Raw genomic sequence first — 26,399 nt, forward strand, 5'->3', positions numbered from 1 at the left:
CCTCTAAAACATGACCCTCTTCCTATTGTGCCCGAATGCCAAAGGTTTAGAGGAGACCAGAAATACATTCTGCTACATGCAGGCTGCCTAATAGATATTGTCAGGTCATGGTACAAATGTTGCCAAAAGCCCTTTCTTGAGAGGGCAGAAAACCTTGGTGGAACCAAGACCTCATTTTTAGCAGCTGTTTTTCAGGGCATGCTGATGTAAATGAAAGAACAAAAGTCCTTTTCTCAATTACCTAACACTAGAAAAAAAATCAGAATTTTACACGAAGTGAACAACTACAGTCTGCATTACAACAAACTAGGCCTTTTCAGACAGTTTTGCATGGCCAGCTCTCTGTACCTGCAAATGGTGGAGTATAATTCACAAGCCTAAACCAGACATTTGTAAAAACTTCTTCCCAAGACTCTTCCCACAGCCAAAATCATAGTCAATCTCATAAAGACTTCCTTCAGTTTCTCTTTAGCTAATATAATTGTTTTTATTTAATCTTGCAATGATGTAGTTTTTCCACTAAGAGGTGGAAAATTGAAACGGAAGGGAGTATTTTCCCTTACATCTGCTGGCCGCCTTCTCTTCCCAACAGTGTCCGAGTTTCACTGAACAACTCCCTTTCTCCACAGCCATTTCAGACCTCATGCTTTGTCTTGAGCCAGCGCTTACTTTGATCTGGGTTCTTGCAGTCTACAGCCATAAGTAGGATGTCTCATTTCAACATCGCTCCTTTTCTTTACTTGTTGAGCCACATGCTTATGATGCCTTTCATAAGGAACTTCATCTCTTATGCCTACTTCCACAGGCAAGAAGCCCACACGCACTAGCTTTTTCTGTTGATGTTCTCCAGATGCCCAGCTCTGTTTGGTAACCTTTCTCTTTTGCCATGCTAACTGTGTATCATTTCCTTTCAGCATTCCTGCAAGTTGTAGCCATTTGGGACAGCCAGGCCTTCTCCAGAAACAGTCCTCTCAGTCCCTTTGCAGGAGTGTTCTTGTTGGTGTGCTGGCAGCCAGGAGGGGGACGATCTTCTAAGCTCCATCTGTTGCTTTCACCTCTGTTTTAGACATCTGCTTTTTCTCGGTACAGCTATCTATTCATCATTTATTGTTTAATCCATTCTCTCTACACTGGTTTAGCCCCAGAGTAGACAGAATAATCCCTTTTGGGGTTGAGCCTGTCTTTTCCTTAAAGAAAACATTACAGACATTGCTCTTTTGCACTGGAATTCCTGCCATCAAGCCTGCATCAATGATAAGGCTTGATTCTTTGGAAGATATTTTACTGAAGCTAAGAAAACACTTCTGGGGAGAAAACAAAGTTTTAACAGGACACTTTGAAAAGAAGGCTATCCCAAGATCTTAAGACTATTGCAGTTTTAACTAAAAATCTTTCTTGGCTTGCTCACTGGAAGGTCAGCCATCCTTGGAGCTTGCGGTTGCTGAGTAAAGCACCGCTGTTTGTAATACTTTATCCCAACGCTGAACTCACCACAAGTAGATGGACACAACTCCATCCTATGGCGTTTGGGCAGGCCATCGCTGTGTGGAAAAGCAAGATGGCACAAGTAGTCCCAGCACTTCACAGGCAGCCCTTCACAGCCGAGGAAGTGTCAGGCAGGTTGAGGCCCAGGCAGGGCTCCTTGCTCCATCACCTCGAGGTGCTGCGCTGCTTCCAGGACTCCATAACATGCAATGCACACATTTTGCCGAAGTCACCCGTGCTGGTGCCAGGACCGTGCCAGGCAGGTCATTGCTTACTAACGTTGTGCACTTTTTGTCAAAAAACATCCCCTGGCATCACAACATTTTGTTTTGGGGCACTTTGTGGCTTTTCCTCTAGGGCCTTTCCTTGCCACAAGGAAACTCGGTGTCCAGTCGGACAAGCCGGTGGCTTTGTGGTACCAGCACACACCTGCGCTAGGAGCGACGGTGGCTCTCGGGCAGGGGGTGAGGGCACAGTCCTGACAGCAGCGTCCCCACTCCCGCCAGCGCCACCTTCCCGCGCAAAGCGCATCCCGCCGCGCGTGCTCACTGGGAAGCAGCGCCTGTCAGAGGATGGAGGGGGGGAAGTCTCCCCACGCCCCCCGCGCCGAAGGCGCTCGGCTGTTCCCGTCGCTTTCCGGCGCCGCCGCCACCGCCTTTCCCCGCCCTCTCGCCGCCTGCCTGGGCGCCCGCACTCCCGGCGGCGCGGCGGGAGGAGGAGGCGGCGGAAGATGGCGGTGGAGATTGGCAGGGAGGCGGCGGCAGCAGCAGCTCTGCGAACGAACCCGTGGGCAGCCAGCGCCAGAGCCGGTGCGGGCCGCGGCTGAGCAAGGAGGCGGCTGGGGCTGCGCCGCCACCGCCCTCCCCGGCGCCGCTCCCTCCTCCTCCTCCTCCTCCTCCTCCTCTTCTCCCTGCCTCCCTCCCTCTCTCGCCTTCCCCGCCTGCCCCGGCCCTCCGCCCTCGCCCCGGCCCGGCATGGACGGTGGCGCTCCGCCGTGTCGCTGCCGCCGCCGGCGCTGAGCGGGGCCGCCCGCCCGCCGCTCCCGGGAGCGGGGAAGATGTCGGACACCAAGGTGAAAGTTGCCGTCAGGGTCCGGCCCATGAACAAGAGAGGTAAACGGAGTCTGGGGGCGCAGCGGGGTGCGGGGAGGGGGCGTCCCCCCGCGTTCTCCCCCAGGCTGGCGGCGGGACGAGCCCCCGCCGTCGCTCGCTCCGAGGGGGACCCGGCGGGGGCCGAGCTGCCCCGGCGTGCCGGGAGAAGCGAAGGTACGCTCGCCCTGGGTACAGCCCCCCTCCCCGTGTCGCCTTGCAGAGCTGGACCTGAATACCAAGTGCATCGTGGAGATGGAAGGGAACCAGACTGTGCTTCACCCTCCGCCTTCCAACACCAAGCAGGGAGAAAGGTAAAAGCCCGAGTCGCCGTGCCCCGAGTGAAAACCAAGCCCCAGCTCCTCCGCCTCGCCCTCGCAGACGCCTCGCCCGGCTTTGTCAGGGCAGCGGCGGGGTCCCGGGGGTCTCGCTCGGTGCCTTTCGGGGTTTGCGGTGGGTGGGGAGGAGCGGGCGAGGGGCGAGCGCTGGCCGGGGGTCGCTGCCTTGGGCTTGCATCCCTGTGAAGGAGGGATCTGTTCTTTACCTGGCTTCCTGGCGGGGTCGGACGTACCCAATGTGGAGACAGAAGATCCCTGTTTGCCTCCCAGGTTTAGAAGTTGATTCTTGATTGATTGCTCAAAAAATAAACTGTTGAGTAGGTAAGGACTTAGACTGTGTGTGCTGTTTTCAGAAATTTTCCTTGAGTGCAGGCTACTACCAACTTGATGTAACCTTTGGGGGAGCAAGAAGCAGAATCTGATTTTTATGCTAGTGATGGACTTTTTTTTTAATAGGTTTGTTTACTAGGTTTTAATGTATTTGCATTTAAAAAGGCTGTAATTGCTAGATCCTTTATTAATTCAGTGTTGTTCTGTGAAGTAGCCTATGAGAATATGCTAAAATAATTTTGAAATCTGGCATTTAGCTGTGATGCCCCAGTGAAGAATACCCTTGGAAATAATCCAAAATACCAATGCACTAGACTGTAAAAATAGATCAGAACAGGAAAAGATTTCTTTCCTTTGAGGGAGTGTGGGGAAAGACAGGGAGGTGCGAGGGGAATAGTTACGTTGTATGCTTGTGTGTTCAGTTACATTGTATTCTTATCTGTTCGGTTACCTGTTGACTGCTCAACTTAAGTTGGTTGGTTAAATGTATTTAATGCCAAGGAGTGTGAAATCATATAGAGATTTTAAATCTAGCACGTTCCTACCACTTAAGTTTTTTTAAGAATATTTTTGATTCAGTTCATGGTAGTTATGAAGAAACGGTAGTGTGAGAATATTCTTTTTTTCAAAGGCAGTATTTTATAAAAGCAGGAAGCTTTTATAGCTTTCCAGCAGAAGAGGTTGAGACCTTCTCTATTCTTACATGTTCAAGGTGGGAAGGTGCTTCTCACATTAAACCATGTCCTAGAATATAGCTGTAATCACACCTGTTTGTTTTAAATCCAGCTTGCATTGTCTACAGGAACATCATTGTGGTTAAAGTGCTGGCCTGGGTCTTGAAAGTTCTGTGCTTGTTTCCTACCCCTCTCAAAGATCTTTGTGTAATCATCTATAAGTCATGCTGTCTCTGTGGGTCTTAGCATCCCATCTGTGAAATGGAAATCTTGGTTTTTTTATTAAAAACGATTCTGTTTTAGAAAGTATGGAGGTTTTTTTCAATCAACAGGAGTTGAATAAACACTACTATAATAAGAATGACATTAACTCTTCAAAGTGAGTGGATTTGACAGGTATGAAACACGAAATACACACAGAGTGTACAAAGCAAGAACAGAATTAAGATTTAAAAATCACTGTTTCAATAGGCTTGAGAGACTAAGAGCCAGGTGGTTTAATGAAGAGCCTTGAATTTGTCAATTTTGCTTGTTATGCACATCGACCTGCAGTAAGACTATTCAGTGACTCTGTCTTTTGAGAGCTTCTGTGTCTTGTGTTTGTCAGGCTTTACTATCTATAATGTATGTAGATTCTCTTGGTTGGAACTGGCTTCTGTTTCTACGTCAGTATCCTTCTGGATGAGCAGTGATGCTTGTGTGCAACCCCACTGACGGCAGCTGTGTTGGCAAGTAATAGGTGTCCTGCTTGCAGCACAGTGTGAGGCTAGAATTTGGCTGGCTGTTAACTTGTGTTTGAGACAACTGCCAGATTTATTGGAAGTAACAGTCAGAAACACTGATTGGAAGTAACTCTCACTAATGCAAACATATAGTTCGGGTGCCTGCTTAAATGGCAGATGTTGTATGTAACCTGTTGAGATGCCTAATGGACTTTTTAGTGCCTTGTGAAAATCCTTACGCTTTCTTCAGTCTGAAACTGCTGATTTCTATTTTTTTTACTCAAGATAAATAGTTTAATTTCTCATGAAGAGAGATGAATTCTGTTCTTCTATGTGTACCCACCATAAAATGTCTGTATAAACTGGCTCTGAATTGCTGAGTAGCTGCTGCTTGCACTTGGATTGATGCCTTGGCAGGGTTAGGGATGTCAAATGGATTTTTGGTTTTCTTTGTGTAGCTTGTTTTTATATAGCTTAACTGGATTTTTCTTTCAGAGCAACCATGTCATTGCAAATATGATTTAATTTGTTAGGGTGATTAATTGGTCTTTCCTTACTCTATGTATTGTTTTAATATTCTGTTTAATCTTACCTTTCCCTTTTTAGGTTTTATCTTTTTATATGGAAATTTCCCTTTTCTACATGAATGGAAGTACAAGTTTGTGTTGCACTTTGGAATAAGAATAAGTAGCCTTCTAAAGCAAATTTGGTTTCCAGGGCTGCTTTTTTTAATTCAGCTGAAGCCAAGAGACTGTAGGGTGTGGAGAGTAGAATTCAGGACCGTGCTCTTTATTTGCTTTGTTCTCTCAGTTAAAATTTAAAAGGTAATGACAGAATTTTCTAAAGTAAGATTAAGTAACTCTTTAATAATAATAAGATTATAAAATTTGCTCTTGGAAGAACATCCAAAGTTAGGAGAATCAGATTTTACTAGCTTTGCTGATGCTGTAAGGAATTCTTGAATTAAATTTAAGTTCAGTTGCATGATAATAATTAGTCTCTAGGCATTATGAAGAATAGTTCTAAAGGATTTTAGATTGGCAAGTAATGCTAGTTTTACAAGTGGTGTAAAAAGCCTAAAATCCCAGACAGTGCTGTCATTTGTCCAACTTTCATTATTGTATTAGGGGTAAAGTTGTAACCATAAATTAGAACAGGGTTCTGACTGCATCTTCTTACTGCTAGACCACACAGCATCCACACCGTAACAACCACTGCTACAAAATAGCAATTGTTATTAGATACAAGTGTTCTGTCTTTTTATAAGCAGCAGGCCTGCTGTTGCCCACAGGCACATGACTTCCAGCGTTCTAAACTAACGAAGGAGGAAAACCAGAACATAGTAAAACTGAACAGTCTGTGTCTGAAAGACACAGGAAAATCTTTATCAGCTGAAGTTATAGGAGGCAGAGTTCAGAAAGGAACGGTTTTCATTAGCTGCTATCAGGTATAATCTCCGGTGCTGGCAAAGGTTTTGGAAGTTCGTCGTTGAACTTCATACCTTTAACCCTTGTTTTACTGTTATTGGTAGCAGTAGTTTCCTTTATACCTGCTGAAGTGTGCTTGTGTGTTGCTTTAGTTCCCTCTCCCATCTCTAAGCCGTTTCCTCCCCAAAACTAATATAAGACTTCCATTTCTTCCCCCCAAAAAATTCCTGGGAACCCTCTGTTTTTTTTTTTTCCCGTCTTCGCCTGGGAATCTGAGTTTCCTTTCTCAAAGTACACTCTTCCCAGAAAAAAAACCTGTTCTTACTTATAGTCTTTTAGAAATGGGTATTATGTTTCTAAGCCAACTGTATACTTGGCAATAAGGTGCAGTGTTAAAATGTAACTATGAGATAATTCGAGTATGGAGTCACAGTCAATCTTGCAAAATATTTCAGTAACTTTTTACGATGGAAATTTCACATCTCTATGTCTATGAAAGATCTCACTTTACATTAAGGATGGTATTTTTTTTAGTAGGACAAATGAGGCCTTGCTGGGTTCCTCCTCTGTTTTTGATTGTTAAAATATGCTTTCCTCCTTTGCTTTCCTTCTTTCTTTCCTTTCAGCTATGCTTTTTAACGTATAGGATCTGAAAAGTTTTATTTTAGTTCCCTGACAACAGTTCTTCGTGACATGATTTTTCCTTTAGTAAGCAAAATATTTGTCTTGACAGAAATAAACAAGGAACTATGGAGACAGTAGAACTGAAGTGCTATTTCATCTGTAGTTTTAACTGAAACACAAATTCATCTACTGGGCAATTTATTCCATTAGAGCTCAGTAGCCTGGTGCATATTTTGCCTTATTGAAAAATTCAGTGCAGAAAACAAGAAAGAAGTCCTCAGATTGTAGAGCTGAACTTCAAATCTCCACTTTTCTCTGAAAGTATCTTTCTTGGCTGTCTTAACTCTTTAAAAAAACCCTAACATGTTGTGACTTGCTTGTTCTGTCCTCTTCCATCCTCATCTTGATAAGACAAGTAGCACCAAGGCCCAATCCTCATTAAGTAAAACTCTTCCTATAGTTCTAAATTACTAAAGATTACAGAATATATGGGGGCTTTTTGTGTGTGTGTGGGTCGAAGCTCTTTAATAAAATAAATAGCTAGGAACACATGTGTCTGTGTGTGTCTATCTAGTTTTTGTAGGTCATAACACTTTCAAAGATTAATATCTGAAGCACAGATTTCATCCCTAGGCAGCTTGTCCTAGAACTCTTGTTTCCAGAAAACAGCTGTTGCTCCCCCTGCTTTGGAGAAAACATGACTTTGGATGGTCTTTAGTACGTAGTCCTTCCTGTGGTATTTTGTCATTTTTGATACGTTGCTTTGAGTAGCATCAAGGATGAGAGAAGAGCGCTGTTGGAGGGCGAGGTTATGTGTTTCTGTTAATGGTAACTTTTTCAAACTGAAACTTCTAGAAGCTGAAACAGGACAGCTGATAATTTTCTCCATATCTGAAGGAATGATCGACAAAATCATGTATTTGAAGTGTATACCTCAAATTATCACCTGTGTGAGGTGGATCATAAAATAATAGAAGGCAGTGACTTTTATCTTTGCAGGAAATTGTAAAAGTAATCTGACTTTGACCTCTCTAACTTTCCTGTTAGACATCGATGTTCAGGATGTGAACTGTTAGCTTTGAACCTTTGCGGAAGAAATGTATTTGAATTACGAAATGCATGGTTGGAAAATGTCATTTTGGGAGCTATTTTTGCATTGCTTTAATCCATTCATGCCTCAGATGGGATAGTAGATGCAGTTCCTTGAAATGGCTGTTCTGAAATTCCGTGTAATTTGAAACAAAATGAGACAGAAACTTGTAATCCAAAATACTGTGTGGCATGGCTCTTGGTTCTTCCTAAGGTGGCCTGAACTGTGAGTAAATGCAACATCCATTATTTTACCATGTTTATGAAGTCCAGACAGCTGTTAGGACCTTGTGCTTTGGTCCGTAAATGTCATGGCTGGAGGAAACTACCTTTTGAGGCTGTTGGGATTGTGGGTAAGCAGCCGTTTTTAGCTGGCAAAATTTCAGAACAAAAATAGATAAAGTGATTGGGGAGAAGGAAAACTGTGCTTGGTATGACCATGTTTAGGCAATCGTTGCTTTGTAGCCATTCTCTGCTTTTGGACTACTGAGTGTTATGTTCAAATATTTCTGTGTAGAACACAGTGGAACAAGGTTCAGCTTCAAACTTGTCCAGTTTCTCTGTTTTACAGTGTTAGGAGTGCCTTCATTGTGGGATATGAAAATATGAGTAAAAAGATTAGGCCTTTAGACATGTTTAACTTCTGTGTTTAGAAGGGGCAGGTATGCATGCACTTGTGTCTTTCTGCAGCCAGAGGTGTTTTTGAGGTCTGGATTACTAGTCAATACACATTGAATATGTTGTCTATTGAAATGAATTATGAATTTAAAAAAATTACAGCTCTCTTAAAATGTGGAGGGATTTTTATCCTTTTTTGGGGGGATGGTAACACTAAAGGCAAAATTTTATTTTCACATCCTTTCCTCTTTAGTGTAAATACATACAGATTACTTGTTTTGAAAACAAGATTCTTTGCTCTGTTGTGCATCTAGTATGTTTATTAAATGTGCGTATGGTAAGATTCCGGACTTAGATTTGCTGTAATTTCATGGTTAACAAATTTACAGTTAAATGATGCTTATGAACATGTGATCGAGGTGTGGATTAGATTCAAAATACTTCAGGAAGTGCTTAGGAAGTCCCTGTTCTGCAGAACTTGAACTCGGAGAGGAGCAGCACACACCAGGTGCCCTTCCATGCAGGTCTGAGTACGGCGCAGAGCTGGGGTGTGAATCTTTGCACAAAGTTTCAGGGGCAAAGCCAATCCCTTTTTGGTCTGATCGGGCCTTCAGTGCAGCATGTGCAAGCAGGCATCTGCTGCTCAGGGATTCAACATGGTGGTACTTCTAGTAATAAGATTAGAGCTAAATCTTTAAATTGGCGAACGCGCTTGTTGCTATTGTGTTTGAGACATTATCAGATTTGAGCATTCCTCTATAGCTGGGTGCAGACTGAGCAGCACCAGTGGTAGCTGCCTCTGGCTGTGGTGCCAGTGTCTCTTGCATGGGTAGACTGTCCTTGGTGGGAAAGTTGTGCAGTGCCTTTTCTTATTTGGCCTCTCCCGGGCATGGTTTGAATCTATTAATGGAAACAATTACTGCCTGCTGTAGCAAAATGCCTACTGCTGCAGCAGGGCTGCGCAGATGCTGTTGCTTAACTGAGTAACTTCTCTGATTGCTTGATTCCTTGTATTTTGTGAGGATGTCTGGTACTGATGGCAGCGTGGAGAAGGCTCTTTAAGGAAGTGTGAAAATGTTGGCTGGAGACAGTGAGTGCAGCCTACAAAGACATGGTCCCTGCATTGCAATGATGTGCACCACAGGACTCAAGTATTGAGTTAACTTGTGACCCAAAGCAGCTAGTTAACTAAAACAGTTGCCCCATCACCCGGAAATAATGTTGCTGTGTCTTTTTACAAGAGACCATAAAAGGGATATAAGTTTTTCTAGTTAGTGTCTGACTTTGTATGTTCATATGAAATTGGTCATCAGAGTTTGAGGTTTGATGGAGCATGGGTTGATTGTGTGTGCCTTTATGGTCCTTTTGTGTGAAGCATGAGATGAGTGTTCACGGCAGGGTGATGGAGGTAAGTTAACAATTTAGGGTATGAAGGTCGATCAGACAAATGCATTGCTGACAGGAACTGAAAATCAATGACTTGAGCTCAAGATATCCATGTTGATGAAAAGCAGGAGTTAAATAAGCTGTTTTCTATGCCAGGGGAGGGTGTCCTTTTGTGTAATTTCTCGTTTGGGGTGAAAAGTGAATCAATGCCTTCTTGTGCTTGGTTAGTGTTATCTTCTGCAGTTCTGGCTTTTATTTTTGATAGTTGCCTTTTAATCTAAAAGTAATAATTAAAAAACCCAACCCTCAGCCATCAAAACATCTATAAATTCCTAACCATATCCCGAACTAATATATTCTTTAGTCATCAGCCGCACCTTTCATTTGACATTTTGTTACATCCTAAATAGAGACATCCTCAAGCGTGTACATGCTTACCAAATATTCCTACATCATTTTTGGATAATGTGAAATTAGTGGCTTGTAAGGTGTAACTTTTTCACTAGGAGTTAATCTGAATGTTCTGTCTCATTTTACATAGATCACTATAGGGAAATCCGTACTTTAACAGACCCTCATGAAGTCCTTAGTGGCTTATTGTCCTGTAGTGGCTTATTTGCTATTTAAGAAGTGTTATAACTCAGGGCAGAAATTTACACCACAACTACTGTTTTGACAGATAACCATGAATATATTTTGGTATTTAGTAGTGTTACAGGACTTATTCTGGGGTACATCAGTCAGCACAGCAGCAGAAAGGTGTGTCTGAAGCATTGCTGGGTGCTTGTGGTAATGAATGGTTATGATGGTGCTGGATATGGGTGCAAAGAGGCTCACAGTGCACTAGCAACAGGTTAAGTGCTTATGACCTACTTGTTAGATGCTAGCCCTGACCAAGCCTGTGCTGCTGCCTCTTCACATTTAGTAACAGCACAGATAGCAGGCTAGTAGTGACTGACTGGGATTCGTGGTGTCACTGCCTCTTCTTTTTGCAGTGTATGTATACTCCAAGAATTTTAAGCATTTCATAAACATGAATCAAAGCAGCTGCTGTGGCTGGAATGGCATGCTTATCTCTGCACGTGTTTATGAAGGTACTGTTCCATATGTTTAAAAAAGTGCCAGGGTGCATTGTGAACTGTAAACTTTGTATAAAGTAACTTGATGCTTTGTTTTAAAAACACATTTCTGAAAATGTCAACACTTGAATATTTTTTCTGAATTTTTTTTATATTAGAGAATACTTTAGACTTACAAACACAATGAAAAAATACACATGATATCTTGTTTGTTGAGCTTACATTTTCTTAGTTTTTTTCCAGTCTCTTTTTAAGCATAAATGTCAATCCCAAGTAAATAGTGTACAACAGCCTCTAGGCAAGATTAAATTTTCTTTTAGTTTAAGGCTTCAAAATTCTGAATCTGTCACTTGAGATACTGCAATAATTTTACTAGTGTTAAATGCAAGTATATGGAGCTGTCTGTTTTGCTTAATATTTCTTGTATGATGACAAGGAACAGCAGACCTTAGATAAAAACTGTAGTATTTGATACTTCTTCGCATGTGGTTTCTACTTTCTATCTGTCTTCGTGATTAAAATCATGTCTAGTGTAGCTAGATGGCCTTTCACAAACTTGATTCTTCAGAGTTGGAGGAAGAGGGATCGTGTGAGGTGGAAGGGGAAATTTATCTGCAAAACAAATTGATTTGTACCATTACTGGCACTGGCTTCAATGTAATTTTTAAAACTTCAAAGTCCTTATTTTTGTTGAATATTTACTTTACATTCAGTTTTACTTTGTGATTCAAAAGCCAAGGCTTGTTTTACAGTTGATGAGCTTTTGCTAAAGATAAGTCAACAGAGCATTCCAGTGGAGGCACAGAGCTGGTGGAAGTTTTCTACTGGCAAAGCTGCTTTATGGCTGTGAATGAGCAACATCCTGGTCTGCTCTGGAAAGTTTCTCTGTCAGCATCTATCAATGTGAGTTTTTTAGATTTGCGATGTGATGTGAGTCTGCAGTGCTCCAGACTTGTTTTGGCTCAGTAGTGCCACCTCCCTGAATGTTGCAAGTCTTAGTATTTTGATGGGTTTTGATATTTTTTCCTTCCTGTCATACCCTGTTGTCATTCTCTATTTTGAGATATTTCTAAATTTCTTTTAGATTTCAAATATGTTTTCAGAGAATTTCATCTAATGAAACCAGACTGAGATAGAAATTGGCCATTTGGTAAATTAAAGAAATGTTCATATATTCACTCTATGTAGCTGAAGATCTTAATACATGATTTATGTATCCTCTGGAAGCTTAGCAACAAGGAGTTGAGTTTGAGTATGTTTTTTTAAGAGAACTTCAAAGTTATGTAAGGGGGTAAAAGCATAATGCATTTACAGAGCTCCTACACTTGGCTTTTGTACTGTATTGAGATAAATATATGGTTCTGAAAGTTTTGCTAGAAGTGTATCATGAAACATCATCCCACCACTCAGGTTTTGCTGTTTCGGAGCTTCTTACATAGCAGATATGCTGTCCTGAAACAAACTGTCTGGAAGGCAATCTGGTACTTTCCACAGTGCCTATTACATTTAAAAAGAAGGAACTTTTGAGTAGTTCTTATTCTTCTGGTGTAAATCTAATCCTTGTACCTGCCTTTTTGATTGGAGTGCCCTTGAGAAATGCTGCTTCAGTATCTGAGAAGAAAGTGACACAGAAGGAAACACAAAAGGTGTCTCGTTAATGGATTTGCTGCTGACAGGGTAGAATATTGGGAAAGGATACTTGGGGACCAGGACAATGAAAGGCAAAAGAAAGGTGCAGAAATGGTTGTCTAACAGTGTGATGAAACTCCAAGTACACGTTGGAGAAAATCAAACCAACCAATCAACAACCTCTCCCCCCTGACAAAAAAAACCCACAAACAAACAAAAAAACCCCCACAACTGGCATTCTCTGGGATGGTACTAATCTTAATGGGTGTTCTGATTGAGATCCAAGTTGAAAACAAAAAGGAAAATCAGTTATTGTAAACAGACCATTGAACACTGGATAACTTGCTATGTAGCTTCCTTGTCAAGAGCTTCCAAGTCCTTAGAAGATTTATTGTTTGAGGTCTTATGGGTTATAACTATACATGAACTCAGCTACAATGTTATATTTTAACCCTGAATTTTTACTGTGTATTACATTCAGTATCATGAATGAGAATCTTTGTAAGGCTGTGAAATAATCTAATTGGAAACAACTTGTATGTCCATCAAAAGGATGATGAAAGTCTCTTTCAAGATGAAGCATTTAAGTGTTCTCCTAAGGTCCCTTCCAATGGAACAGTGTCTTGATTTTTAAAAATAAATTTAGTTGATGTTCTGTCTCTCTCAGCATCCTGGTTCCGTGATTGGATTCCTCCTTACTGTCAGAATTGCTGGGTACTGAAGGAGGAGGTTGTCTGACTTTGCCATGGTGAAAGTTACAAGTTAGCTCTTGCCAGTTCTATTTTCAAGTGCTCTGCAGTGCATAGTGGGTGTAGAGCCTGAGTAGTGAGCTTGGATAGACATCAGTCTAATCCCTCCTCCCTTGTTTACTCTTTGGAGCAGGCTGCATCCTCTCAAATAGTTTTTGAAGTTTCAGTTTTGCAGATGTGAATGGGGCAATGGAAAACGTTTTGTCAGAAATGCTAAGGATATGCAAGCTTTGTGTCCTTAATGCCATTTACAATCACAGGCAGAAGCTTTGTGTATGCTCCAAGGAACACACTGTACCTCCATTTGGAATTTCAGCATGGCCTCTTGCAACTTTGAGCTAGTTTAAACACAGAAATGCAGATTCACATTGTTGGGCAGGCTGAATGCCTTTAGTGTTTTGCAATGCATGTGTGTTTTCTGAGTTATGGTTCCTCTGGTGCGTGATATGACCTGTATTATTGGTTGCTATTTCAGAATTTCTTACCTGAATAAGGTAGAAATTCATGGCTCGTGTGCAAGATCAATCAAATAGACTTTGAAAATACTTTTGCACTCACGTGACCAAGGTGTAAAATGAGTTTTATTGAAATCTCTCCAAGCCAAAGTGATCTTAATCTACCATCCTTTGTCAAGGAGGGTGTTGTAGGATGACTTCTGGAGGATCTCACGGTTCAAATGTTTATGTTTTTCTCAAGGTATCTGCATCTTCATGATGGTTCAGAAAAGACAGAGTCAAGGGAGTCACACAGTGACCTCTTGCCTACTTACCTTTGTTGAGATGAAAAAGGGAAGGTAAATACTGTATCTTTGAGGACTTTGAAATGGGATTGCAGAACTGAATTTCAAATTTTGAGGAGTTTTTCATCAGTAGCATGTACAAAGGGAGGAAAATAGAAAATATGGATGATGACAAGGAGTTGTCATGTAGGAAAAGAAGAAACTAAAATTAGCTCATTTCCTTAGTTTCCAGAAACATTTGAGAGTGATAGGAGTCTGACAGTCTGTTGACTGGCAGCTGTAAGGAGCAATATCAGAGTTCAGTGAGCTCAAGGCAAGTGTTTGGTTTGACTGGGAAACTTGCATGTTTTTTCCAAATAATGGTGGAGAAGTTTTGTAGTTGAAATACTTTTATAATTATCATTCTACTCTGCATCCAAAATAGAAGACATTCCCTGCAGAACATTTTCTCTAAACAGAAGGAGCAAAGAGTGCTATGTGTTGGTGTCCTTTGTTTTTTGTCTGTTTGGATGTTTTTGTAGTTTTTCTCTCAAAGTGCTGTTAATCTAACAGTATTTGAAATGAGATGCTGCAGCTTCTCTTGTAGCAGATATTTTAGTCATGCTCTTTAACTTTCATGTCTCAGTTTGCAGATCCAGTAGATGTAAATAAATTAAACTGGTGTGGGATTACTAATCAAACAACATGACTTTTAGTCATTTTTTGAGTAGAATGTCTACTAAGTAAAAAAGGAAACAGTTGATTCCTTATTACATTGAAAATTGAGAATTGAGTGTTCCTCTGACTTATTTAAAATATTAGTGATAATGGTCAAAGTGGGAAAGCTACACTGAAGAATCAATGTGATTAACTTTTTAAACAATTTTGAACTTAATTCTGTATTTGTCAATCTTGAATTGAAAGCAATATTGCTCTTCACCTACTTTGCTCCTTCACATTCTTTTCCTAGTGTTACTAACTCAAAACTGCTGATCTCCATAGTATTTGCCTGCTTAGATCCCTAGCTAACGTAATGCTTATCATAGCTCGGAACCTCTCTGTCCTTTCATATGACTTTTTCAGGGTGTTTCAAACTGAACTATTTTCTTCTTCCTTAGTATATGGCTTCTCATTCTCTTCTAAGGATTTTTGTCAACTTTTTGAGAGGCCACATGTAATTCTGCTTTATTTCTCCTTGCTTGTTTTGTGTAACTCAATTCACTATGCAGGCAGACCTCTAGGTAGATCATTTAGGCTGTGGGTTATTTATGACAGAGATAATTAGCTGAGTTGCAGCTCCTGAAACAGAAGAATTGCGGCTCGGTGTCGTGGAGGTTTAGCTGATAAGCTTTGTGGGGCCTCACCTCCTCCCATACAGAGTCAGATCAGGAGACTCAATGCTGGACTCCCACAGCCTGGTTACACAGTGCAAACACTGAGTGTCTGGCAAGGTATCATTAGCCTGTGCTTCCCATGCTGTACCTGGTTCGTGGCAGTCCTTGGAAATGTGAGGAGGTGGCGATGATGGAGTCAAGAGCATTGCCAGGGATAAGAAAGGACAAATAGTGATTGGGTGTGAGCCTCCACTATTGTTCTAATAGTTCAAATCCAGTGCAGGGTGAGCACATGTTCAGGTAATGAGGCAAAGCTGATCAGGTTCTCCTAAACCTCAAGAGTCTGAGGACCAGCTGTACAGAGATACTGTGACATCAGTTAGTTGTTGATTTGATGTTTGGGAATATCTGCAACATGCTTCTGAGTGTGCTTTCTGTTATCTGGGATTTTCTGTTGTCCAGAGTGTTTCAGCCTGCTCCCATAATGAGTTGTAGAGCTGACTGCAGATCACAATGCGGAGGGTACTAAATGGAACTATAAAGCTGTGTTTTAAATAGCATTTGAAGTATTCCATTACATATTACAAACAAAGTAGTTGAAATACTTTTTTGAAGAGTGGGGTAAAACTCCCAGTTTGATTTAAACACACTTATTGGTCTTACTGATTGAGTGGAATGTTAAATTTAAGACATGGTTATTTGCAGTACCAGGGAGAAAGCAATCATCAGGAAAGAATATGTTTTTCACTGTTCTCTCTGTGGAAGAGACTTTCCATTGTGTAACTGCAGTACAGCATCACTTTTGCACACTTCATATCCCAGTGCAGAAACCCAGAACTCCCTTCTCAACAGCCTCTGAATAGATGCCAGCATGGGCCACAAACTCTACTTCACTCTCTGTCTTAGCATGAAGGGAGCTGGGCCCAGTAGCCAGGGCTGATTTATCAGCATGCAGGCTCTTTAAACAGACACAGCTAAGCTGAGTACTAAACCTTGTAATTTCTGTGCAAGCATATCCATAGATAAAGTTGATGCCTTTCTCTATTCTCAAGTTTAACTTTTTCTTCATCTGCCTTTCATTCTCCTGACCTTCTTCCCGCATTCTCCTATGCTCTTTAAAGATACCATTTAAAGTGTTGTCTCCGGTAATGATGGTGTTTCAGAATAAAGAGATGAAATGCTGTTAGCAACTCCCAGCAGCACTCTGCTGCTTGTTCTAAATTGGAAGCTTTGATTACATTTAATCATGTGCAGTTGGTATGGTTGCGTGTGTTGCTTGTGTTTCTGCTCTTTTGTCTGCTTTCGGAGTCTCACTCCTCTGAGTTACTTCCCTGTAGTAAGTAGTCACAGTGGTTGGTGTTTTTATCCTATTATCAACTGCTTTGTGTTTATCTTTCTGTGTGATAGTTTCTAAATATCATTCTCCTGTTCTGAAACTTGTCAGGGCTGGCAGCTTGATTTCATTGTAAGCTGTTTTCTAATTCAGAGTTTGGGGGGTTTCTGTTTGGTTGTTTTGTTGTTGTTTTCATGTGTTTTTCCTTTTTTGTTGTTGCTTGTTTGTTTTGGTTATTGTTGTTTTGGTTTTTTTCTGTTTTCCGCTATTGCAATAAGACAAATCTTATAAGGGAATAACTTTTTCTCATAGTGCAGCTCCACTTAGTATGCTGCTGCTGAATAAAAAGGCCTCAGTGAATTTCTGCAGGGTGGTACAGATTCCCACGTTCTCCAACTCTCCCTCTCTTAACCTGGAGTGCTCCTTTGCTCACTGGATCTCTGCTGGAGCTGTGCACTCACTTGGTACCTAATCAGGTGCTTTCCACCGCGTGAAAGTGTCCATGCACCTTCTCTATTTTTAGACATTGGCTTGTCGCTTTGCCACTTTTTTACTTTGTTTTACGCCTGGGCTAATAAAAATCTGGCTGGACTCAGTGTCTGGGGTTTTTCTCTGCACAATAAACCTGCAACATTCTCCCAGGTAATGGCAGTGGGAAGATATTCCAAACTAATTCTACCCTTCAGTGTAGTAATACTATTCCATTCTTTGTAAACAAACGTTCATAAAAAAAAGAACCTGTGTCTGCAGTCTGAGATCACAGCTCAAAAAACATTTTGAGGGGATAACACTGTTAGCTGCAAGCCAGTGAGTTGAAAAAGATTCCAGTAGGAATTAAAGAAGAATAAACAATTTTTTAAGAAAGAATGATTATCGTATCTTTAAAATATTTGAGCTGTATGTAGACTTTGGGCTATTTGAGTAATATTCCATTGAGAATGCTGCATGCTCTTTGAACACATGTTTTAAAAGCCAGAGTGTACATAGAGAGAAACTAATTGTTTAAGGAAAAAACTATATTCTGACAGCAGTATGCTGTGCAGGCTGCTAGTCAGAGTTCAGGATGTCTCCACTTGTGTATTTTGTAAAGATTGTTATGTGAGGATGTCTGCTGTCAATAAATGTGAAAGTTACATGTTGTAGGAAGTCAGTTTGGGAGGGTGATTATGATGACTGGCAATCTCTAAACTGTCTCAAGAATTAGTTAGCAAAGTTGTTTAGTTTGTCAATATGGCCTTTAAACTGTGGTAAGTCCTGAAAGATGCAAAATCAAATTTTTGTTAATGGAATTTTAGAGGATAGATTCTTCATCTCCTTATTTCCTCTTGTCAGCTAACTGTGTCAGTGTTGTCCATCACTGTGTCTCTTGGAGCTTAACACCAGTTGCTGTGTTGGAAAGGAGTAGATGTATCAATCTTTCTTGTAGTGGCTTAGAATATGGGAACAGTAATTTTGCCACCCAAGTCAGCATTTGTAACAAAGACTGCAAAAGTTTAAACACTTATTTTCAGAGTTGATAATTTTACAGGTCAATAACCAAAAAGAAGAGTCTAGAGATTTTAATAAGCAAATGTAGTAGTAAGTTACAGATCTCGGTAGGTCATATAAAAATTTTGATTTAAAAAGGTTGTAAAACCAGTGCATTTCTAGTTTTAGTTCCAAGGTTTTTTACATGATACCTGATGTAGTATTTTTAAAGTAGACATCAAATACCTCCTGTTTTCTGTCCCTTTGTTATAATTGCTCTTTCTGAGAACTTAATTCCCTAGGACCTCATAGGCAGGTGAAGAATAATCAGTTCTGAGCATGTTCTTGCTGTCAGAAGGTTATTTTTCATCATGTTCCCTATTTCCTTGAACAAAGTGTTCCAGCTGTCTTCATTCAGTAAAGATACCATCAATTACAAGTAATTAACGGGTCAAATCAGATTATGATCTGTGGGTTTTCTTTTTGAGAGGTAAGATGATTAAAATGTCTATTGTAATCTAATAATTCTGCATATGGCAGATCCAACCTGAAGTTCTGTTTCTGTTTCTTCTGAAGAAGAAAAAATGTATTGTGGATGCTATTTCATATTGAACATTACAGTTTAAAAGGTCAAGATATGAATGAGTGCTGGAATTCAAAAAGCTGATGAGAGGTCAGATTACTTTGGTGTAGTAGCTAAATCTCTCCCATACATGTTCTTACTTATAGCTTTCTGAAATGAAATGCTGCATAAATTAGGACTGAAAGTTTCAGGGGTTTTCTGCAGAAGAGTGAGTGAAACTGCAGACAACTGACTTAGACTGGATGAACAACTGACTTGAACTCAAGAGTGTGATCAGGCACATCAGGTGTGGTGACATCAGAAGTTACTACCCTTCAGCTGTTTAATGCTGTGCCCTGAGAATTAGTGCCAGTGTTACACAGTTCTCTTGACAAAGACATTCTTTGTAGAATTTCAGCTAATTTTTTTCAGTTGTGATACTTAAGTTTTAAATAATGATATTAAAAATTAGATATTTTAGTATTGCTAAATGTAGATTAATGTCTTCACAGATATATTATACCAGAAACAGAAGGTTTCTTAATGTACTAAAGACTAATAGCTAAAAGCTCAAGTCCAGTGATGGGTGGGAGGGCACAAGTGCACAATTACTTAATTACTGGAAGAAACTGCTAAAGGAAAGAAAGAATATATCTGCTAACTTGGGGAAACAAGATAGGTCTTTCCTTTTGCCTTCAACTACCTTGTGCTTCTCCTGTTTCTGGATTGTATGGTGGGTGAGACAAGTCAGCCTCCTTTCTGAAAGGTGGAAGACTTTGACCTTCTGCTGCTTGGACAAAGCTGGGATGATGGTTACCATCTTCTGAGTTTCTGCTATCACAGAAAATGTCTTTTGTCTTCAAAGCCTGCAGTAGGATCTACACCTGCAACATTTTCTTCTTTTAATACTGTGTCTCAGGTGCTGGTGTGTGTGGGGGTATTGACCAATCAGGAGAAGTATAGTAAGAAAATTAAAAAAGTGAGCAGTTTCATCTGAGTTACAGTATGGGATTTCATAGGTTTGATGGGAAATATATGATAACACATTTTGGGAATCATCAAATATAAGATGGTTAATTAACCTTTTTTCATTGTCCAAGTCTATCAGCTAGTATCACCTTCTTTTAACAGTAGCTTTTTCTTTGGTATTTGTCTGCCCTGTGTATTTGGGCTTAGCAGTTTATTAAAGATAAGAATCATAGATGACTTCTAAAAATGAAAAATTGAAGTTCCATGCAGGCAGAAGAAGGTTGACCTCTCTGAGACAAGTACTGCTTTGAACAGAAGGTGTCGAAGGATAAAAGAGCATTGTGGATTATGAGCTGTGCTAAGAGGGTTTCTTACAAAATGTATAGATGAGAAAGAAGAGTTGTTTAGTTTTGGGGGAGCATGATGGAGTCAAAAGCTGGTAGCAGTTGATAAGGGAATTTCTACTGCACTTGTGCATTTAGTAAGATAAATTAAACTGTTTAAGTTGTGTTTCTTCGTGTTTCATCCTTACTGATGCCTACAGTAACATTGCTATGACTTCAGAAAGAAGGGATAATGGAAAGCCACTAAAATTGTTGTTAAACTTCGTTTTTGGTATCTCCCAGATCGTAGTTCCAAAAATCTGTAATTTGCAAGCAGAGGAATATAAAATTCTCTGGTGTGTATTTAAGATGATGAATGGCTTGAATATTCTCCAGTAGTTTGTCTCATCTGTTTAAAATATAAAATGACATTTGAAATCTGAATCAGTATTTAATTACATGCTGGTTGAGCGATAGAAAAACTTTCATTGATGCTCATTCTCCAAATGCCTCTTGCAACATTAGAATTGTCTCTGATTTTAGATATTTATTTTAGTTCGTGTACAGAAAACTGCATACTGCTTTGATAGAGCAACATTTCATTTTTTTGAAGCAGTTTTAGCCTAGTGGATGGATATATTTGAAAAAAAAAATGCTTTTTAAGATTGTTATTAAAAACAGGTGTCAAATAAATAGGCTTTTTTTTAATGGTGAAGAGGTTCATGGAGATGCTTAGTCACTTCTCTGAGGTAAACAGAAACTTTGCTATGCAAGGTTGCTGTTAATGAGCTTGACTTTTATTATTGCCAGCTGAATAAGCAGCTCAAAGCAGCTAACAGAACTTCATATTAGTCTTATACCAGCTGGAGTCAGCACAGACGGCATTAATGGTTTCCATCACTGGGCAAAGATAAATGACTGCTCTGCTGCAAACATGTAGGAGTGAAATAGAAATCCCAAGTAATGTATTTGCTAGTATTTATTAAGACATTGAGTATCTGTAGGACTAAATCCTGAAGCAATGTTAAATTTCTGTGAATTTCATTATTATGGACAGCCTTGATGTGAAGAAAAGCACCTTTTTAATAAATAACAAACTATTTTCAGGAAGGCAGAGAAGTGAAGTGTTTTTGAAGAGACAAGGTTTATGGATCAGGTAATGAGTATGTGCAGTTACAGTAAATTAGAATCATCAGTGTCTTGGATTTGGAAGAAAAAGTGGAGACTGAATTGTTGGGAAATATTTTCCTCAGCTTGTGGCAGAGGTGCAGAATAGAGGCAATGTTTCACATAAGGGCTGCAGGAGGTTGCAAATAGAATGGTCAGTGTTTAGCATTGGAGAAAAAAATCCTGTCATACAAATTGAAGCTTAGGTGAGGTGATTTAGTTGGAATTGGGTCAGAAGGCAGTACGTGCTGTTGGGAAGGGAAAATTGCTGTAAATCCCTTATCACAATTTTCTGAGATTATGGAAGTAATTTAGAGTAATGAAGAATAGATGGCTTTTAAAAGCTCTTCAGGAATTAGTTTGGAAAAAAAAAGTTCATGAAAGTAACTTGTCTGTTTTGACTTTCTGGAAATGCAAAAATCATTTGCAGTGTGTTCTCTGAAGAAATGCATCTGCTCGTGTGTTGTGGTGGGTGTTTTTTGGTTTTGTTTTGGTTTTGTTCTGTTTTAAAGTTTATTCCATTTCTTCCCCTCCCCAAGACATGAGAAAGTAAGTCCTTTTAATTATGCTTTATGGTCTTCATAGATTTTGGGGGTTGTATTCCGTATTTTGTATCCTTGTCCTGTTTAACCCCTTCATATTTTTGTTCTGCATTTTTTTGCACAGATAATACCAACGATTCAAATAACTTTTTGTACTTGGTGGCAAGACAGCTGTGCAGGAAAGATGCTTTTTTTTATCTTTGAAAAGTGAGGAATGAAATGAATGATAAAAACATAAAAAAATGACTAGTGTAGGAACAGTAGTAACAAAACCCTCCAATCTTAACTATTTTTTCAGTTATGGCATCGCAAAGAAGAAACCATTAAATAACTGCTTTGACTGTGGAGCTCTTTGCAGGATGTGGGTAAAGGAAACAATTGAGCAAGGCTGGAGAGCAGGGATGGGCTTTTTCATTGTTCCCAAGCCTTCCCCTGCTGTAAAGCAGCATACAGAATCTCCAGCACCTCCCGCAACCTTACAGGTAAAATGAAGTAAGCATATGTCTTTGGGATTGCTTTGAATTGCAGTAATGGTTTGGATGATACGTGTGGAAGGCTATTTCTAAGGCTGAGATGTTTAAGAATTTTTAGCATGTCTCCCAGTGTTAATCTAGTGTTGCTGTTGGGAGTGAAAGAGGAGTGAAGGTAAGCTGGGTATAGGTATGTCTGCTGTTGTTGGGTGACAGACAAATCAAACATTGCCATGTTGTGCCTTCCTTCTAGAGGAGAGTTAGTGTTAAGGAATAAAATTCTAACGTTGGTTTTTATGTTTATGTTCCAGACTGTGCCAGGTTTGTGAGGTGTGTGAGAACAATAATCTTTCATTCAGGGAAATCTGGTATATATTTTACTGTGGCTTTCTGGAGGACAACTCAGGTTTGATCATGAAAGTACAATTGGCACTTGCAGATTGCTAAAGTATAGTCAATGTATAGAGTACATTTTCTTTTTTTTTTTCTTTTTTCTCTTTTTCTTCATGTACAAGATGTGTTTTTGGAAGAAAATTGCTATTGGGTGATGAAGAGACCTCTAGGAAAAACTATTTTGAGACAGCTCTTCAAGTGGGCCATATAGTTAATTTTTTTTTTTGAAAACAAGCTTAGCAAGATTTTAGGTTTGCAAAATCTAATTTTAAGCTACTCAGTTTGTTGGAAACAACCACTTCACCCAGATCCTCCTGTATTTTTTTTTTCCCTGCTAGTGGCTCCCCCAATTAAAACATATATTTCCAAAATCTCTCTTGCAGTTGTTTGCTTATGTGTCCCTTTGAAAGCTTAACTAGGAGCTATTTACTCGCATTGCAGTAACAATAGATTTACATGTACTAAACTACTCTCCAGGACTAGCATGGATGGATTTTATTCCTTCTTTGGAAAATTATTGACCAAGATACCAAGTTTACCAAGAGTGCTGTAATTTGTCCGTTGTAGTTATTTATCCCAAAACATGAAACTGATAAAATGTGACTTTAAATTCAAGTTGATGCTGTTATGGGATCTGATACAACACATGGAGTTTCATCCTCTTTTGCAGTCCTATAGTTTTGTAGACACGTGTTTGTCTCTGTTGGAAGACTGCACAATAGTAATGGTAGAAGCAGAAGTAATGCTGTGTGCCTGTACTTCTTGTACTATTCAGAACTTAGACCCCTTCGTGAGGTTCTCTATTCTTTGTTTCTCTGGCTTGTAAACAGAGAAATTAACAATCTCTGTTTTTTATCCCAGGCCTTTGATAGTAAATATTCTTGAGTTGTATCACTTGTTTATACAGGTCCTAGGACTTTTTTCACAGGTTTGCAGCATTTCCACGGGACTTCCCTTTTACTGTAATTCAGTGTTATGTTTGACCTGAAGCACGAAACTCATGGGAACAAAAGGTCTGGAAGATTGTTCAAGGACTGGGTTGCTTTTGAAACAGAATTCCTGGTTAGTTTTCATGACAATAGTTAGAAAATGCCAATAAGGAAACAATTTCTTTTGTTGATAATTGTTTGAGGCAGTTCCTTCAGGAGGAAGGCACGTGCCTTGATGGAGAATGTAACAGCATATTTTTGTCATGTTTTTTTTCTGAGAAGAATCTTTTGGAAAAATATTAATCATCTGTAAAGTATTAGTACAGTATAAGAAAGAAGAGCTCCTCTCCTGTGTCTTGCATATCTAAATGATGCTGACTGTGCAGTTTTTGTGTTGTCTGTGCTGTGGGTTGAGCATTAATATGCAGTGTTTACACCTAACGTGCCCCAGGACACAGACACAGGAGTAGGTTAATCCATGGCGTTTCAAGCACTCTGTTTTGAAGATTGCAGACACCTCATGAAACCCCTAAAGGTTATTTGTCTCTAGATATATGACTAAGTATATCTCTGGATGAATTCAGACTGCATTTCTCATGCTTAAATTCCTGCCTTTCAAAGCACAATCCTCTGTTTCTTATATTTCACACTGTGTCTGTTTGGCACATACACCTGACATGATCTAGGGTTATTACTTAGACTTTGCCTTTCTGCTCTGTATTCATAAAGCATTATGTCTTTAAGTTCTTGGAAAGTCTTGTAGCCAAATACTGAAGGATGATGAGTCTAGCCAGCCATTGGATTATCACTGACATTATTGCAACTGTAAATGCTTTGTTACAGTAGCCTTTTCTGCTTGGTTTTTATACATTGTGTATTTTCCATGTGGAACAGAGCAGATGATTTAAATATTCTTTTCAGGTATTTCGGGAAAAAAGCATTCTCTCAGCTTCTATATCTTTAATGTTGATCTAAAGTCTGATCCTATTATATGAAGCTATTCTTGCAGAATATGAATTTTGCAGAATGTTGAGTTTCCCATCAAGATCACCGGTGGGTTACAGAGCTCTCCCGTGCACACCCTTATCTTCTGTTCATCACATCTGACTGGACTGTTGCTCTGGAAACCGTTGTAATGTCGCAAGTGACTTCATTATGATTAAATGAGGGGAAAAAAAATAGAACAAAAGAGCACATTCCTGTTTCAACATGCAACTTGGAAACTGAAACTGTCTTACATACATGCTCTGTATTTCAGAGCACTTTTTGGTGACAGGGCACAGATCTGTCTTCCTAGTCAGGAATAAAATCTGTAATTTGAAATTCCTAATCTTTATTTTCTTTAGATAGAATCTGTCATCAACTGATGTAGTTACAAGGATAGCTGGTTTAGACTCTATTAAAAGCTGTGCATGGTTCTGTCAAAAAAAGAACCAATTAGTATTTACACTTCTGTCTTTGTCCATCACAGAGTCTTAATTAGTTGTCTTTAACACTGAGAATGCTTTAGTTTTCTATTCTATCTGGTTATTATTTTCTATTTATTTCTAGTGTCTCTATAAATATTTGTGTTTCTGTAGCTGCAACTAAACAGAAGATTATAAAAATGTGCCAGGATGCTGCAAAATTATTTGGCCTTGTCTCAGCATTGTTACCGATCTAAAGAGATTTCTATGTCTTTTGTGGTTATGCTGGGGTTTTTTCTCAGTTCACACTTAATAGCTTGTCTGGTAAGTTTAAATCTTCAATGCTGTATGGTAAATAAATAAAACTCACTGGTGACTGAAGAAGTGGAAAACAGAGTTTCGGTTTCCTGCCTCCGGTCTTTTTTTCTCCTCAGTGCTCTTTAAGCTACTTGGCTAGAGGTTACTCAGTCTCTAGTCTTCTAAATAGTAAACTCTTCTATCTGTGCAGCTTGCATTCAAAACTATATAATGGAAGAGAGTCAGAGGAGTGATTCTTGCTTGAGGGGAGAGGGATGAGAACAGGAGGAGTCTCTGCAGGGGTTCCACCACTCCTTGGCACTGTGGTGCATGTGCGGTGCTGGTTGGATGTCCCGCTGGCCCTCAGCTGTGGGTCTGGGTTACTCACTGGTTTCTGTAGGAGCACAGTGTGTTACTGGTCACGTGCTTTGCTGGGAATCTCTCCAGAACTAGTTTCTGAGGTGCAGCACCCGGGCCTTGTTCTGGGCCTTACAGTAAAAGGGGCTGCCTGCCAGTGAGAACACTCCTTGCTGCGCCTGCTTCTGTGCCAAGGTGACATCAGTAATAGGTCTGCAAAAGTTTTAAAAATGCTTGGCATACACAACTTCATAAGTGACCCCACAAATTAAGATAGTCTGGGACTTGTTTAAACCTGTGTTTTTCTTTTTTATCTCCTTCATTCACTCTACTTTACTGTCACTGGTTTGTTATAGTGAATGAAGTAGTTGATGTGTGAGACAGTGTAACAGAAGTATACTGAAGTACAGAATGCAAGTGGGGTGAGGCATGCTGCAGAAACACAAAAGTAGGTTTTTTTCTTTGGCTTTATGTCCATCTGAATTGCTAAAATTGACATTTACACCCATTGATAAACATTAAAGTCATTAATACTTTGAAGATGATTGTAATTTTCTTCCCTAACAGTGTCCAGCACCTTCCTTTTTTGGCAAAGCAAAATGAATAAGCCTATCCTGAGTAATAAATGAATTATCTTTTCCATTATCTCTCAGGAAGTTCTGATTGTTTCTGAAACCCTGCATACTACTGATCTGCTACCTGAGGAATGTGTCCACTCCCTCTATTGTATAAATACGTGGTGTAACCATTAGTATGAATCTGTTGTTCTGTTGCTCTTTCTGGAAAAATAATTAATGGTACCGAAATAGTGTGGTTTTTTGTACAAAAAATAATTTTCTCTGAATATATGTTCTAATAATTTGTGTAGGTAGATGTAGATGAGCATCTTATCCC

General features: G+C 39.9%; 1 protein-coding gene across 9 annotated transcripts in view; it reads left to right on the forward strand.

Annotated features, from left to right (window-relative positions):
• The first annotated feature begins 2,085 nt into the window (after nucleotides 1-2,085).
• The window catches only part of KIF13A (kinesin family member 13A), a 108,229-nt gene continuing 83,915 nt past the window's right edge, over nucleotides 2,086-26,399 (forward strand). For 3 of the 9 annotated variants that reach the window (XM_051799136.1, XM_051799137.1, XM_051799138.1), the window contains exons 1-2: nucleotides 2,092-2,597; nucleotides 2,797-2,887. In XM_051799136.1, the coding sequence (XP_051655096.1) occupies nucleotides 2,543-2,597; nucleotides 2,797-2,887 (146 nt within the window). In that variant the 5' untranslated portion in view covers nucleotides 2,092-2,542. Of the gene's footprint in view, nucleotides 2,598-2,796; nucleotides 2,888-26,399 lie in introns of all 9 variants that reach the window. The other 6 variants (XM_051799139.1, XM_051799144.1, XM_051799141.1 and 3 more) reach the window with 5 other exon arrangements.

Source organism: Manacus candei, unplaced genomic scaffold (assembly GCF_025592945.1).
Source record: "Manacus candei isolate 608988 ecotype Guabito, Panama unplaced genomic scaffold, ASM2559294v1 h1tg000049l, whole genome shotgun sequence".
Lineage (NCBI taxonomy): Eukaryota > Metazoa > Chordata > Aves > Passeriformes > Pipridae > Manacus > Manacus candei.